This window comes from Cervus elaphus, chromosome 26 (genome assembly GCF_910594005.1).
Source record: "Cervus elaphus chromosome 26, mCerEla1.1, whole genome shotgun sequence".
Classification (NCBI taxonomy): Eukaryota; Metazoa; Chordata; class Mammalia; order Artiodactyla; family Cervidae; genus Cervus; species Cervus elaphus.
Genome location: NC_057840.1, coordinates 41,594,105 through 41,610,396, shown reverse-complemented (window position 1 = coordinate 41,610,396; position 16,292 = coordinate 41,594,105). Strand labels below are relative to the sequence as shown.

General features: G+C 39.2%; 1 protein-coding gene across 2 annotated transcripts in view; it reads left to right on the top strand.

The window, feature by feature from the left end:
- RSPH3 (radial spoke head 3) overlaps positions 1 to 16,292 on the top strand; it is a 38,341-nt gene that overhangs the window by 10,372 nt on the left and 11,677 nt on the right. The window contains exons 6-8 of one of the 2 annotated variants that reach the window (XR_006338024.1): positions 1,039 to 1,201; positions 1,890 to 1,976; positions 2,506 to 2,876. Coding sequence is in view for 1 of the 2 variants with exons in the window: in XM_043888484.1 (XP_043744419.1) it covers positions 1,039 to 1,201; positions 1,890 to 1,976; positions 2,506 to 2,819 (564 nt within the window). In the remaining variant the exon portion in view is untranslated. Of the gene's footprint in view, positions 1 to 1,038; positions 1,202 to 1,889; positions 1,977 to 2,505; positions 3,005 to 16,292 lie in introns of those variants that run through there. The other variant, XM_043888484.1, reaches the window with a different exon arrangement.

The window sequence follows — 16,292 nt, the reverse complement described above, 5'->3', positions numbered from 1 at the left end:
CTAAAATGAGTAACTGTGTAAAGAGCACGGGTCTGTTGATAAAGATTGTGCAAATGCACGATTATTTGTTCACAAGTGTAAGATGAATCCTAACAAAATGAGCTTTGTTGAAATAATTGGTGAAGTTTTTATCAAAGAATAGTTAAATTTGTTTATTTACTGTTTGGTGGTGTGTGCATGCTCAGTCATGTCTTGACTTGGACTATAGCCTGTCAGGGTCCTCTGTCCGTGGAATATCTCAGGCAAGAGTATGGGGTGGGTTGCCATTTCCTCTTCCAAGGGATCTTCCTGACCCAGGAATCGAACCCACATCTCCTGCCGAGCAGGCAGAGTCTTTACCACTGAGCCACCTGGGAAGCCCTTATTTACTATTAGGAAATGTTTTCAAAGTTTAAGCAAATATAAATCTGGATGACTTGTATTCTTCATTTTTTATAATATATATTATTTACTATTAGGAACTATGAAAAAACAAAGAATACAAGTCATCCAGATTTATATTTGCTTTAACTTTGAAAATAGACTAATTAGAAAATATATTAATGTTCCCACTTCTGCATGGGAATAGAGAAGGTAGTTCATTAGCTTCACAGATTTCATATGATCTATAAGTAGCAACAGCAGCAAAAATGTTTTATAATTTTCAGAACTTTACAAATTCAAAGAATCATTATAAATGAGACAATTTATTGGCCCAAGTTTTTTAATCAAAGATGTCTAAGTAACTGTAATTTTCATATCATCAATACTTTATAATACTAATTAAAAATACAGATAACTATTATTATTCTTTGATTTCAGTCAGACATGTATATCCTGAAATTATTTTACTTGAAAATGGATCAGGAAATGAATTTTACCTTAAGCATCAACTCCTCTGAATTCAGTACCTATCTAGCTGTTGAAACTCATTAAAATCTTAGTGAAAAATACAAACTGATTTTTGGATACAAATATAAGTACAGATTTCTCCCACTCATGAGAGTCGGTGTCTGGGGAGGCTGAATAGCCACCTGTGATGGTGTTTTCCCTGGACAGGAACGTCGGAAGCAGCAGCAATGGCAGGTGGTTCACAAGCATAATGAGACCTCGCAGAAGATCGCTGCTCGAGCGTTTGCACAGCGTTACCTGGCCGACCTCCTCCCGTCAGTTTTTGACAGCCTTCGGGATGGTGGCTACTTCTATGATCCCATTGAAAGAGGTTTGTTGGAGGTCTTTTGTTAGATTAACTGTTACAATAAGCATCCTGCTTTTGGTTTGAGTTCATGTTGTGCCCATTTTTATTTTGAATTGGAATCTTTCTTTACCAGCTGAGCCACACAGGAAGCCCAGGAATACTGGAGTGGGTAGCCTATCCCGTCTCCAGAGGAACTTCCCGACCCAGGAATTGAACCAGGATCTCCTACTTCGAAGGCAGATTCTTTCCCAACTGAGCTATCAAGGAATCTATCTCTGGACCAAATTTTAAAATCAATTATATAGTTGTTTTAAGAAAGTACCATTACTAATAAGAGGGGTGTTACAAAGATTGTAGAATGTTTACTGAGAAACAACACTGGAGAGTAGAAAGCAACATGGACCGGATGTCCGCCATGACGCCAGGCCCTTGTTTCATCTCGCATAGTGCCTATAAAGTCAGTTCTAAAGGCTTTGACTCCAGGGAAAGCCTCATAATTTTGCAAATACCATTTATACTTGAATAGAAAGGTAATGGACCAGACCATAGAGAGAGAATACTATACAGCAAAAGTGATACTATACGAGTTTGTTTGACATTTTATAAGAAAACAAGGCTGATATATCTGTAACATTAGGGGAAAAGCACAGATTCTCCCAGTTTGTAATGCTTCATAAAAATCACTTAATGAAATTAACTTTTTAAATTGCAGATATTGAGATAGGATTCCTCCCATGGCTAATGAATGAAGTTGACAAAAGCATGGAGTACAGCATGGTGGGAAGAACAGTGCTTGACAGTAAGTTCTTTTATGTTATTATAAAAGTCATCTCTGAAATTTTTCAGTAAAAAGAACATAGAGAAAAAGGATGTTAATTTTACAGTTTTGGTTCTTAAATTTTCAGTATATCAATTCTATTAACAAAGTGAAGTGAAGTCGCTCAGTCGTGTCTGACTCTTTGCGACCCCATGGACTGTAGCATACCAGGCTCCTCCATCCATGGGATTTTCCAGGCAAGGGTACTGGAGTGGGTTGCCATTTAACAAAGGTACCTATTTTTACCTTTAGTATTATTTTTGGTTCTTTTATAATTTGATCAGAATTAAAATCTTCTGTCATTACTTTATAAATCATATTCTGTTAAAACAGGCATTGAATAGAGTTCACATTAAGTGGCACAGAAGGTACGTATTGCTGACTTTGTATAAAAAGTCATGATACAGGGAAGGGACAAGGCCTGGTGAATATTTTATGCTCATCTATAGGCGAGCGTTACAACTACTAAAATATGAAAAGTCATAGTGATTTCTGTACATGCAATTTTCAGTGTTGATTCGTGAGGTGGTTGAGAGGAGACTGCATCTCTATGAGCAGAAGGAGGGCAGGCACGCCCCTGTGAGGCCTGAGTACGGGCTCGGCGGTCCCGGAGGAACGCGAGAGCCGCTGGTGGGTTTCGAATCCCGGGATCAGGGTGCAGCCCAGGCCCAGAGACCCCTTCCAGACAGAGACTCCCTACAGAGAACGGCGTACGACGCCAGGTACGTGGATAGAGTGTCGTCCCGGGAAAGGAGGCCCGCGGAAGAAGATGACGAACTGACAGAAATGAGGAGATCCTTTGAGAGGGAAGAGCTGTCGCAGTAGAGGGGAGCCTCACTGCCTGGAGCCAGTCAGCAGCCAGTCAGCGCTGCAGTCAGTCAGGTAACGATGCGTGAGTCCCTCAGCTCGAGGAAACTATGTTGTGTTTAGTCAGCGTGTCTTTTTGTCTCATGGACCGGGCAAATCAAATATGTTGAGATAATAAAAACTAATTTTTAAAATGAAACCTTATTTATTTAATAGTAGACTCTTTTTTTTTTTTTTAAGATTTTTGGTTTTTTGTTTTTCAATTTTCTAAAGTTTTTTTTTCTTTTTTTTTTAATTTTTATTTATTTTTTTTTTTTTGTCATACATTGATATGAATCAGCCATAGATTTACGCGTATTCCCCATCCCGATCCCCCCTCCCACCTCCCTCTCCACCCGATTCCTCTGGGTCTTCCCAGTGCACCAGGCCCGAGCACTTGTCTCATGCATCCCACCTGGGCTGGTGACCTGTTTCACCATAAATAGTATACATGCTGTTCTTTTGAAATATCCCACCCTCACATTCTCCCACAGAGTTCAAAAGTCTGTTCTGTATTTCTGTGTCTCTTTTTCTGTTTTGCATATAGGGTTATCGTTACCATCTTTCTAAATTCCATATATATGTGTTAGTATGCTGTAATGTTCTTTATCTTTCTGGCTTACTTCACTCTGTATAAGGGGCTCCAGTTTCATCCATCTCATTAGGACTGATTCAAATGAATTCTTTTTAACGGCTGAGTAATATTCCATGGTGTATATGTACCACAGCTTCCTTATCCACTCATCTGCTGATGGGCATCTAGGTTGCTTCCATGTCCTGGCTATTATAAACAGTGCTGCGATGAACATTGGGGTGCACGCGTCTCTTTCAGATCTGGTTTCCTCAGTGTGTATGCCCAGAAGTGGGATTGCTGGGTCATAGAACCCTCTTACACTGTTGGTGGGAATACAAACTAGTACAGCCGCTATGGAAAACAGTGTGGAAATTTCTTAATAGTAGACTCTTTAGGAGCTATACTGTAACTCTAATGAGAATTATGTCTAATTTCAAGCTTCCTATTACCAGTATATATAACTAATATATTTTTCCTACCTTCTTCCATCACCACTATATAACCAATATGTTTTTCCTTATTTGTCCCATGACCACTATATATCGCTAATATTTTTCTTCAGTTTTGTAGCTGCGTTCTCTTTTTTTAGTAAGTATGGTATTTAATGTTAGATACCAGTTCTGTTAGCCACTGAGCTTTTCTTCTCTGTAGAAAAACTTACTCCAAGCAGGAATCCCTCAAGGTTGGGTTCCTGAAAGCCCTAGTGCTCTCTCCTTGCAAATACCAAGAAATATACCCTTGTCTATATAAAGATAAACAGTTACCCTTTCCATCTTCAATATTCAAGTAAAACTCTCATCTATTTGTTCACATTCCTGCTATTAAAAAATTTCAGACAATACCAGTGAAGCTAAAAGTCCCTCCTCAGAAAGCGTATGTCATCCATCCATCCATTCTATGTACCATCCAGGCCTTTTTTAAGGTATTTCTGGAGATAAAGATTTGAACATCTGGCAATATATGGGTTATAGTACTTGCATTTTCACCTAACATTTTATCTTAGACTTTTCAACATCAGTACATATAAATATTTTTTTTTAATGTGGTCAGATACAACTGTATTATAGGTAATTGCCATTTGACTTTTTAATCTGAACTTGTTTGGTGAATTTACCTGCACCATTGAAAATCATAGATATTTTTTACCTCTAAAGTTATATTAGAGATATAAAACTGGCTTAAAACTCAACGTTCAAAAAACTAAGATCATGGCATTCAATCCCATCACTTCATGGCAAATAGATGGGGAAACAATGGAAACAGTGACAGACTTTATTTTCTTGGGCTCCAAAATCACTGCAGATGGTGACTGCAGCCATGAAATTAAAAGACACTTGCTCCTTGGAAAAAAAGCCATGACCAACCTAGATAGTGTGTTAAAAAGCAGAGATATTTGCTGACAAAGGTCCATCTAGTCAAAGCTCTGGTTTTTCCATTACTCACATATGGATGTGAGAGTTGGACCATAAAGAAAGCTGAGAGCCGAAGAATTGATACTTTTGAACTGTGGTGCTGGAGAAGACTCTTGAGAGTTCCTTGGACTGCAAGGAGATCCAACCAGTCCATCCTAAAGGAAGTCAGTCCTGAATATTCATTGAAAGAACTGATGCTGAAGCTGAAGCTCCAATACTTTGGCCACCTGATACAAAGAACTACTGCTGCTGCTAAGTTTTCACTTCAGTCGTGTCCGACTCTGTGTGACCCCATAGACGGCAGCCCACCAGGCTCCTCCATCCCTGGGACTGTCCAGGCAAGAACTCTGGAGTGAGTTGCCATTTTCTTCTCCAATGCATGAAAGTGAAAAGTGAAAGTGAAGTTGCTCAGTCGTGTCCGACTCTTCGCAACCCCATGGACTGCAGCCATCAGGCTCCTCCTTCCATGGGATTTTCCAGACAAGAGTCCTTGAGTGGGATGCCATTGCCTTCTCCACATGCAAAGAACTGCCTCATTGGAAAAGACCCTGTTGCTGGGAAAGATTGAAGACAGGAGGAGAAGGGGACGACAGAGGATGGGATGGCATCACTAACTCAATGGACATGTGTTTCAGCAAACTCTGGAAGTTGGTGATGGACAGGGAAGCCTGGTGTGCTGCAGTCCATGGGGTCTCAGAGTCAGACACAACTGAGTGACTGAACTGAACTGAAAGCTCTATCAGTCTCTAATCAGTGACATCTTCTGAGGCTTCAGATAGATATAGTCTACTTTTCTCAGAATGTTTATAAATATATAAGCTGTAGTGATTTGAAATAGCTTGCAGTTATTAACACATTTACCTTAGTTTCTTTTTAAACGCGGCATTAAAAATACAGAAGAACATCTTTCTCCATTTATAAAAAGAACTGAGCTGTATGTCTCAGTAGCATTTTTCATGATTCTCAAACCAATTTCCCACATTTTATATCCCTACATCATCGTAACGTCAGAGCAGCCCTTCTGAGGTCGATGTGAGAGTGTTTTTATTTTCGTTTTCAATCAGTCATGGGTTTGTCCAGTCGGCAGGTGTTGACTGAAAGCCTGCTGTGTGCTGAGGCCATGAGGAGGCTGCAGCCTCACAGTGGAGCTGAATGAAGCAGGGGTGAAGCAAAGAACTGCAGCTCAGGGATTCTCAGTGATTTTCAGTCGAGTGACTTGTCTAGTGAGTAATGGGATGAAAGCTGGAGCCCAGATCCCCTTCCTCCCAACCCGCTATCCTTTCTTCTCAACAGCCTTGCACTTTTGTGAGGTACAAAGAATAAATTAACTGAATTAACAGCATTTAAAAAATTGAAATCTGTCCTTTCATTGCTGAGTTAGGTCCATCTTCTTAAACAGTCTGTGATTATCCTAAAATCTGTCCCTGCTGTTTAGTTGCTCAGTCATGTCCAACTCTTGGGACTGTAGCCCGCCAGGCTCCTCTGTCCATGGGATTTCCCAGGCAAGAATACTAGGGTGAGTTGCCATGCCCTCCTCCAGGGGATCTTCCCAGTCCAGGGATCCCATCTGCATCTCCTGCATTGGCAGGTGGATTCTGTACCACTGAGCCACCAGGGAAACCTCAGTGATCATCCTAAAATTTACAAGATACTAATTTTGGTGACAAGACCAGGAATTTTTTTTTTTTTTAAGAATGCTTTCAAAATGGAGTGAAGGTTGATTATCTTCTACAATTCTAATCCTCCTTCACTGTAACACTTTGCAGATACTTTGCTAAACTTCTCATTCTGAGTTCCATAATTCCATAAGTTAATTCAGTTTATTAAAGAAACCTAAATCTGTAGACCCCATACTGAAGCTGGTTAAGCTTAACTGCCTATTCCATCCTAGAGAGAAACAGAAATAATCACGAGGTTAGGACACTGTCCCTATGAAAAAACGTGGAGAAGCTGGTGATAAAAAAGAAAAATATTGAGTGGAAACTGAATTGTCTGTGCTCACATTTGCTCATGCTCTTCTTAGGAGTTCTGATCCCTTCTGTTTTCAGCTAACACTAAGCTAAGGGAAGCTGAATAGTAATAAAATTGATAATATGTAATAAATTTCTAGAGATTGTCCTCCCCCAACATCAATTCCCAGATCACTGAACTAGATGAGAGGGAGGGGTAGAAGTCGTTTTCTCCAGTGCAGGCCTCATGGTGTGTAAGCCATTCTGACTTGGGCTGAGCTGAGGAATGCTGGAGTGGCCTGGGAAGTCACTCAGCATGGTTGACAGCAGACACCAGAGCCAGACCAGCTGGTCTTGAGTTCTTCACCACACGCAAGGAGGTTGCCCCTTTAGTTAGGGGAAAGAACTGGTTTATTTTGAAAGCAGATGGTAGAGCGGAGGTCTTGCAGAAAGAAGTCGTATTTGGAGATAATTCCTCTAAAACTCATAACAGGCGTGGGAGAAGTGGCATCTTGCATAGCATAGCAAAACGCTGTGGTAACCATAACCATCAGGTTAATCGTGCGCATTTCTTCTCACCTAAAAACTTTCATTTACTTGTCAGTGTTGTTAAAATGTAGCAATCATATCAGCTAAATTTTTAATCTACAACTTTTAGATGCAGTTTTCATATGCTTTATTTACTAGGCAAAATCTGATACATTCTGCTTTTCTCTGTTTGTAGGTGAATCACAGCAATTTTTATAAATTGCTGTAAATTTTTATAATTTTTAATGTATTCTAGAGCTCAATAGCCGTAATCATTTATCTCAATTTATTTAGCATAAAGGCATTCTGGGGACTTCCCTTGCAGTCCAGTGGTTAACACTCCAAGCTCCCAGTGCAGGGCCATAGGTTCCATCCCTGTGGTTGGGGAACTAAGATCCCATATGCCACACAGTGTGGCCAAAAAAATAAAATTTAAAAAATAAAGGCTTTCTGAAAAAGCCCAAATATGCATTTAATCTCCCCATAGTCCAATTAGTACCTACTGTTTTTTTTGCTATAGCTCCAAGGTCTAACCAGAATCAACCTTTTCCAGGTTTGTTCACAGTCAGAGACCCAAACAAAAATGTTACAGATCAGGTGTCACTATCATGAAAAACTACTGTTAATGCTATTGGATTGATGTCTATAATTCTCGCTTTGAATTAGAACATATTTACCTTTTTGTTTTAGTGCTTTCAACTTACAAATTAAAATTTAATAAATCGATAGTTTAGATGATACTTTTTGTTTTTCTTAAATCTTGAAAATAGAATTAATGAAATATATGATTTAAAAGATATAGTACTACCAGCTTCCTAGGTGGCAGCTAGTGGTAAAGAATCCACCTGCCAATCAGGAGACACAAGAGATGTGGATTCAGTTCCTGGGTCTGGAAGATCCCCTGGAGGAGGAAATGGCCACCTGCCAGGCTACAGTCCTTGAGGCTGCAAAGAGTCAGATACGACTGAGCGCACAGGCACACACACGAAAGATACAGTAATGGTTATAGGTTTGCTTATAAATAAAATCAGTCAAAATATTGAAGTTTGAAATTTCAGTATAAAAGTATAACATTTAAAGAATTTTAAATTCTTTTTGAAAATAAAATTTGAAACACTAATACATTTTTATTACCAAATGCATTTATAACTCAAATTATATATTTTATTGTTATTTATTTTTATTTTTGATAATGATTGTGTATGATGGTCTTCTAACATTTTGGATTATATTGATACCTATTTTTTACCACTAGGTGTCAGTAAATCCCTAAAGCAAAGTTAACCTGCTTCCAACTTCAAACATAATTTAATGACCGTAAAGAGACCTTGGTAGAGAAAAGAGTTCAAAAATATATTGTACTCCTTGGAGAAGCTAGACTCACACTGAGTATTTTATCTTGCCCCCAAGTTATCTACCAGCCCTATAGGGGTGGCAGTGGACTGCACCCTGTATCTCAGACCCTTAAAATGGTAGTGTCAGAATAGACTTTAGCTGTCATATAATCCAGCCTCCTATCCAATACAGTATCCTTAACAGGTGGTCACTTGGTCTTTGTTTAGTCACTGAGGATGGGGCTTTCCCTTTATAAGCTGCCCTAGAACAGCAATTCTTACATAGTTTTGTCTCCCCAGGCTCAAGACATGGTAAATATTTACTCAAGTACATTGTTGCACAATTCTCATTATTAGAAATTTCTTTTATACTGAGTCAAAATCTGTCCCGTTACGCGTGCTAAGTCACCTCAATCATATCCAACTCTTTGCAACCTTACAGACTGTAGCCCACCAGGCTCCTCTGTCCATAGGATCCTCCAGGCAAGAACACTAGAGTGGATTGCCATGCCCTCCCTCCTGCAGGGGATCTTCCAGACCCCGGGATCAAACTACGTCTCTTATGTCCCTTGCATGGGCAGGAGGGTTCTTTACCTCCTGCCACCTGGAAAGGTGCCACCTGGAAAGCCCCTGTCCTATTATAACCTATAGCCTTTTAGTTTATAACCTGTAATCAACTAGCATAATTATGGTGGAGAGAGAGAATAATTTTACTTACATACCAGCCCTATCCTATACTCCAGCCCTATCCTATACTTTTGGGGTTTGTTTTTTTTTTCTTTTTTTCCAGATTTTTCTTTCTCCCAGTGAAGTACCACCACTTGTCCCAATTATTCCTCATAGAGAATAGTTTCAGAACTTTCCCACTATCCATACTGGTTACTATTACCTTGAAATTTCTGTTTGGTCAAAGTCATCTTAAAACATGTTTCCCAGAATTAGGTATACTACTATAGATATAATCAAACTTAGCAAGGAGTATTGTGAAACTGTTGTCTCCCCTGATTTGGATATCACCAACTCACTTCCTCTAAATTTAGATGTCTCAGTTCAGTTCAGTTCAGTCACTCAGTCGTGTCCGACTCTCTGCGACCCCATGAATCGCAGCACGCTAGGCCTCCCTGTCCATCACAAACTCCCGGAGTTTACTCAAACTCATGTCCATCGAGTCGGTGATGCCATCCAGCCATCTCATCCTCTGTCTTCCCCTTCTCCTCCTGCCCCCAATCCCTCCCAGCATCAGGGCCTTTTCCAATGAGTCAACTCTTCGCATGAGATGGCCAAAGTATTGGAGTTTCAGCTTCAGCATCAGTCCTTCCAATGAACACCCAGGACTGATCTCCTTTAGGATAGACTGATTGGATCTCCTTGCAGTCCAAGGGACTCTCAAGAGTCTTCTCCAACACCACGGTTCAAAAGCATTAATTCTTCAGTGCTCAGCTTTCTTCACAGTCCAACTCTCACATCCATACATGACCACTGGAAAAACCATAGCTTTGACTAGACAGACCTTTGTTGGCAAAGTAATGTCTCTGCTTTTTAATATGCTGTCTAGGTTAGTCATAACTTTCCTTCCAAGGAGTAAGCGTCTTTTAATTTCATGACTGCAGTCACCATCTGCAGTGATTTTGGAGCCCCGAAAAATTAAGTCTGACACTGTTTCCACTGTTTCCCCATCTTTTTCCCATGAAGTGTGGGACCAGATGCCATGATCTTAGTTTTCTGAATGTTGAGCTTTAAGCCAACTTTTTCACTCTCCTCTTTCACTTTCATCAAGATGCTTTTCAGTTCCTCTTCACTTTCTGCCATAAGGGTGGTATCATCTGCATATCTGAGGTTATTGATATTTCTCCCGGCAATCTTGATTCCAGCTGGTGCTTCTTCTAGCCCAGCGTTTCTCATGATGTACTCTGCGTATAAGTTAAGTAAGCAGGGTAACAATATACAGCCTTGGTGTACTCCTTTTCCTATTGGGAACCAGTCTGTTGTTCCATGTCCAGTTCTAACTGTTGCTTCCTGACCTGCATATAGGTTTCTCAAGAGGCAGGTCAGGTGGTCTGGTATTCCCATCTCTTTCAGAATTCTCCACAGTTTATTGTTATCTACACAGTCATTAGAAAAGACAGAGGAACCAGAGATCAGATGTCTAGAAACCTCATTTTTAGAACATATGAGAGAGAAGGCCAAAGTGACTTCTGAGTTGCCATTTTGCCATGGACCATCCAAAGCTATTCCAACATTGCTACTCAATTTGGCTGTTTTTTAGCCCCACAGCATATTAGAAGTAGCATACTGACATGGAGATAGGGACCACTATGGGAAGACTGTAGGCTAAAATTTATTAGGGAAAAAAGGTACATGGAAAAGCAGAGGAAAATAGATAGCTCAAAAGACATAGCAATCTGGGGCCAAAGTTGAATATCCCTCAGCAGGTCTTGAATACATGATTACTTTACAACACGGGAGAGAAATTAGTGTTTATAGAAGAGGGACTCTGGAATTGGTAGAGTAGGGACCTCTGAAAATTAGCTCCTCCATAAAAGCAACAAGAACACAGGCAAAAAAGAAAAAAAAATGTCAAAAAATAACATTTTTTAAATTCTGGAAATTAACCAAAGACTTGGAACAGTGAAGAGCATTTATTCCAGAAAAGTGGCTGAATCTCCAAGAGTCAGCTTTGTGGCATTTTAATTTGCCCTATTCCCATCCCATTCTTCCCAGCTCCACAGTAACTTGAAAACCAACAGACTCAAAACCCTGGTAACTGAGAAAACCAGCAGCCTGTCAGCCACTGGAGGGACTAAAACATGCCTAGAGCTCCCCAGAAAAGCCACATCCCCAGAAAACTGTCAGTATGTGACCTGTCTGGGAGCTCCCTGGATAAGTTCTTTTACAGGGCTTATCTTTATTTGACCTGACTCAGAGCACGGTGAGGAAAGTCCCAGCAGCAGGGCATTTGTTTAAAAATAGAAAATCAGCAATCAGCAGCAATTGTCTAACATCACAGCTACCCGAGGTGGAAATGCTAGTTGGAGCAAACAGGAGGCTGACCAGAATACTTAGAAATCTGAGGAATGAGAGGTCCATAGGGGGTTTTTAAAAGTTTCAACATATTCCCAGGAATCTGTTAAGTATAAGGTACTTTGTAGGGCTGTTTACAGCCCAGGAAAGACCTGGGAAGGCCCTCATCTCTCATCTCTGGCTGACATTGAGGATCTACACAAGCAAAAGCTGAGAGCAAAGTCAGAGTTGTAAACTTGCTGAAATATCGGAGGCATGTCTTAACACACAGAGAACCCCCTCAGCACAAAGTGTAAGACTTACTGATTCAGGACATTTAAGAAATCTCTTTAACCATTAGCTAACCACTAAGCTAGCTGAGCAGACTTCAGTGGCAGCACCAAGAATAGAGGCTTTACAGAATTTGCTCACGAAGGCCATCAAGCAGACAAACACCAACAAAAAACCCAAGGTGAAGAGGCAGAGCAAGAATCTGATAGCCAGAGTTACCACATTTTGACTGTCTGAAATGTCTAGATTTCAGCCAAAAAAATACAAGACATGCAAAAAGTAAAGTATGGCCTGTGCAGAAGAAAGAAAAACAGTTGATAGAAACTGTCCCTAAGAAAGTTCAAATTTTGAACCTACTTGACAGACATTAATCAGCAATTGTAAATATGTACAAAGACCTAAAGGAAACCAGGTATAAATAAAGTATAAAAATGATTCTCACCAAAGAGTGAATATCAAGAGAGAGAAATCATAAAAAAGGAACCAAATAGAAATTCTGGTGTTGAAAAATGTAATAACTGAAATGAACAATTAACCAGATGGTCTCAGCTGTGAACTGTTAAAGAAACCATGAAGTTCAATCAGACTGAGATTATCCACTCTGAAATGAAGAAAAATGCAAAGAGCCACAGAGACCTGTGAGACACTATAAGGATACCAACAGACACACAGTACAAATCCCAGAAGGAGGGGAAAGAAAGGAACAAAAAGAACATTTGAAGAAACCATGGCTGAAAACGTCAATGGGATGCAAAAAAAAAAGTTAATATTTACATCCAAGAAGTTCAGTGAATTTCATGTATAATAAACTCAGAGATCCACAACTGCTGAGAGACAAAGACAGTTCTGAGACAGTGTTGGGGACGGGGATATTCTGCCCCACCCATCTTGAGTTCTTCTGGCTGGTCTAATCATTAAATTGCCATAGGACAGATTAACAGGAGAAAAAAAAAAATCAGTTGAATTTGTATGCACAAAGGTCTCATAGAAATAGGACCCCCAAAGTCACCAAAACAAATTGTTTGAATATCATTTTTAGACAAACAATTATTTGTGAATGTTAACAAAACATTCACTTGTGCTTGGAGCAGCAAAGAAATGAAGTAACAGTATTTGTTTACACAGCTTTCTTAGCCTAGAATGCCCTAACTCTGTTGTTAAGGATGCTTTCTACCCTCCTGGTGTAGGGAGGACCCCTTCTTCACTTGGGAGATTTATTTCCCACTCTTAAGGAGTAAGGAGTTGAGGGCACAGTGGCTTTTTTATATGCTTTTTTTTTTTTCACTGACTGCTTCTCAAGTAACTTTAATTCAAAATTATCAATATGCCACTAAGGCATATTTGGCTGCAGCATGCCTTGGGCCTCAACAGCAGCAAGACAAAATCAACTCATAATATACAAAGACTCCTCAATATTAGCAACTTATTTTTATTCAGACACCATCGAGGTCAGAAGGCAATGAAATGATATACTCAAAAGTGCTAAAAGAAAAAAGCTGTCATTCAGAAATTTTATATCCAACAAAACTGTTCATAAAAATGCAGGAGGAAGTAGGCAATCTGAATAAGCCTATATCTATTAAATATATTGAATTAATAACCTTACAAAACAGAAAACACGAGGCCCACATGAGTTCTCTGGTGAATTCTACCAAACACCATTTAACAAATTATACCCGTTCTCTACAGTTTCTTTCACATGATAAAAATAAAAGGAGTACTTCCTAACCTACTCTATAAGACCAACATTAAATACCAAAATTAGACATTGCAAGAAAATTACAGACCCATATCTCTCATGAACCTAGTTGCAAAAATCTGCAGCAAAATGCTAGCATATTGAATTCAACAATGTATAATAGAAATTTTATACCATGACTTAGTAGATTTATCCCAGGAATGCCAGGTTGGTTTAACATTTCAAATTCAATTAATGTAATCCATCACAGAAACAGGCTTAAAAAGAAATATTACATGATCATATCAATAGATGCAGGAATAGCATTTGACAAAATTGAACACCCATTCATGATTTGGAAAAAGAAAAATCCCTCAATAAGTAGAAATGAGGGTAATTCCTCAATTTTATAAGGAATAGCTACCAAAAAAAAAAAAAAAACCTTAGGGCTAACACCATGGTGACAATCTAGAAGCTTTCCAACTAGGATCAGTTATAAAGCAAGGATGTCCTCTCTGACCATTCCTTTTCACTGTACTGAGTCCCAGGTAATGCAGTAAAACAAGGAAATAACAAGTATATAGACTGACAATGAAGAAATAAAACGATTTGTTTGCAGATGACATGATTGTCAAGGTAGAAAATCCCAAAGAATCACCAAAACGATTCCTGAAACTTAAAGTGGCAAAATGGAAGATTAATATATAAAAATTTATTACTTCCCTATATACCAGCAATTGACAAATGGAATTTAAAATTAAAATCACGTTAGAATCTCCCCAAAATGAAATACTTAGTTATAAATCTTAACAAAATGTGTATAAGATTTATATGAGGAAAACTACAAAACTGATGAACGAAATCAAACTACTAAGTGGAGAAACATTTCATGTTGATGAATAGGGCGACTCAAGATTGTCAAAATGTCAGTTCTTCCCAACTTGATCTATAGATTCAATGCAATCCCAATCAAAATATAAGCTAATTAGTTTACAGATATCAACAAACTGATGATGTGGAGAGGCAAAAGACCCAGAAGAGCCAACACAATATTGAAGGGTAAAAACAAAGTTGGCATTATGTGAGGATTGGACTATAAAGAAGACTGAGCACCAAAGAATTGATGCTTTTGAACAGTGGTGCTGGAGAAGACTCTTGAGAGTCCCTTGAACTGCAAGGAGATCAAACCAGTCCATCCTAAAGGAGATCAGTCCTGAATATTCATTGGAAGGATTGATGCTGAAGCTGAAACTCCAATACTTTGGCCACCTGATGTGAAGAGCCGACTCATTGGGAAAGACCCTGATGCTGGGAGAGATTGAAGGCAGGAGGAGAAGGGGACGACAGAAGATGAGATGGTTGGATGGCATCACCTACTTGATGGACAGGAATTTGAGCAAGCTCCGGGAGTTGGTGATGGACAGGGAAGCCTGGCGTGCTACAGTCCATGGGGTCGCAAAGAGTCGGATATGACTGAGCAACTGAACAGCAACAACAAGAAGCCAACCATACTGAGAACAGCAGAGATAAAGGCTATATAAAGGCAGCCCTATAAAGGCATCCAGGAAAACCCCACAGCTAACATCATAACATAAGGTGAACGACTGAATGCTTTTCCCCCTAAGATCAGAAACAAAACAAAAATACCTATTGTCGCCACTTCTGTTCAACATTGTACTGGAAGTTCTGGCAATGGCAGTTTGGCACAGAAAATAAATGTATCTAACATCCGGATTGGAAAGGAAAGGTAAAACTCTAAACTGCAGAAGACAATGCCTTGTATATTCATTCATGCACGCTGTCGTGTCTGAATCTTTGAAACCCCACAGACTAGCCTGCCAGGCTCCTCTGTCCATGGGATTTCCCAGGCATGACTACCAGAGTGGATTGCCATTTCTTCCTCCAGGGGATCTTCCCAACCCAAGAATTGAACTGTGTGTGTCTCCTGGGTGTCTTGGCAGGTAGATTTTTTTTTTTGATTGGAGGCTAATTACTTTACAATATTGTAGTGGTTTTTGCCATACATTGCCATGAATCAGCCATGGGTTTACATGTGTTCCCATCCTGAACCCCCTCCCATATCCCTCCCCATCCCTGCAGGTAGATTCTCTAACATGGTGCCACCTGGGAAGCCTTGTGTATAGAAACTTTAAAAATTGACAAAAAGAATACTAGAATTAACAAGAGTTTAACAAGTTTTCAGTCTATAAAATCAATAGTATGCAAAAGTCAATTATATTTCTACAATTAACAGTGAACAGTCTGAAAGGAAATTAATTTTATTTATAATAGCACCAAAAGGGATAAAATACTTAAGTACTAACTTAATCAAAGAGGTGCAAAACTTACATAATGGAAACAACAAAAATGATGAAAGAAATTAAAGACTTAAATACTAAAAAAAAAAAAGACTTAAATACTGACTTGGCCAAAAAGTTCATTCAGGTTTTTCCCAAACAACAATAAAACAACAACCCAATTTTAAAATCAGCAGAGGATTTGAATAGACATTTTTTTAAACAAATGGCCAATGAGCACGTGAAATGTATTCCACATCATTAGTCAACAAGGAAATACAAATCAAAGTCACATTATTACACTACTTCATACCCACTAAGATGGTTAAAATCAAAGTGAGACAGTAGCAAAAGATGATGAGGATAAAGAGAAGTTGGAAAGAGAAATC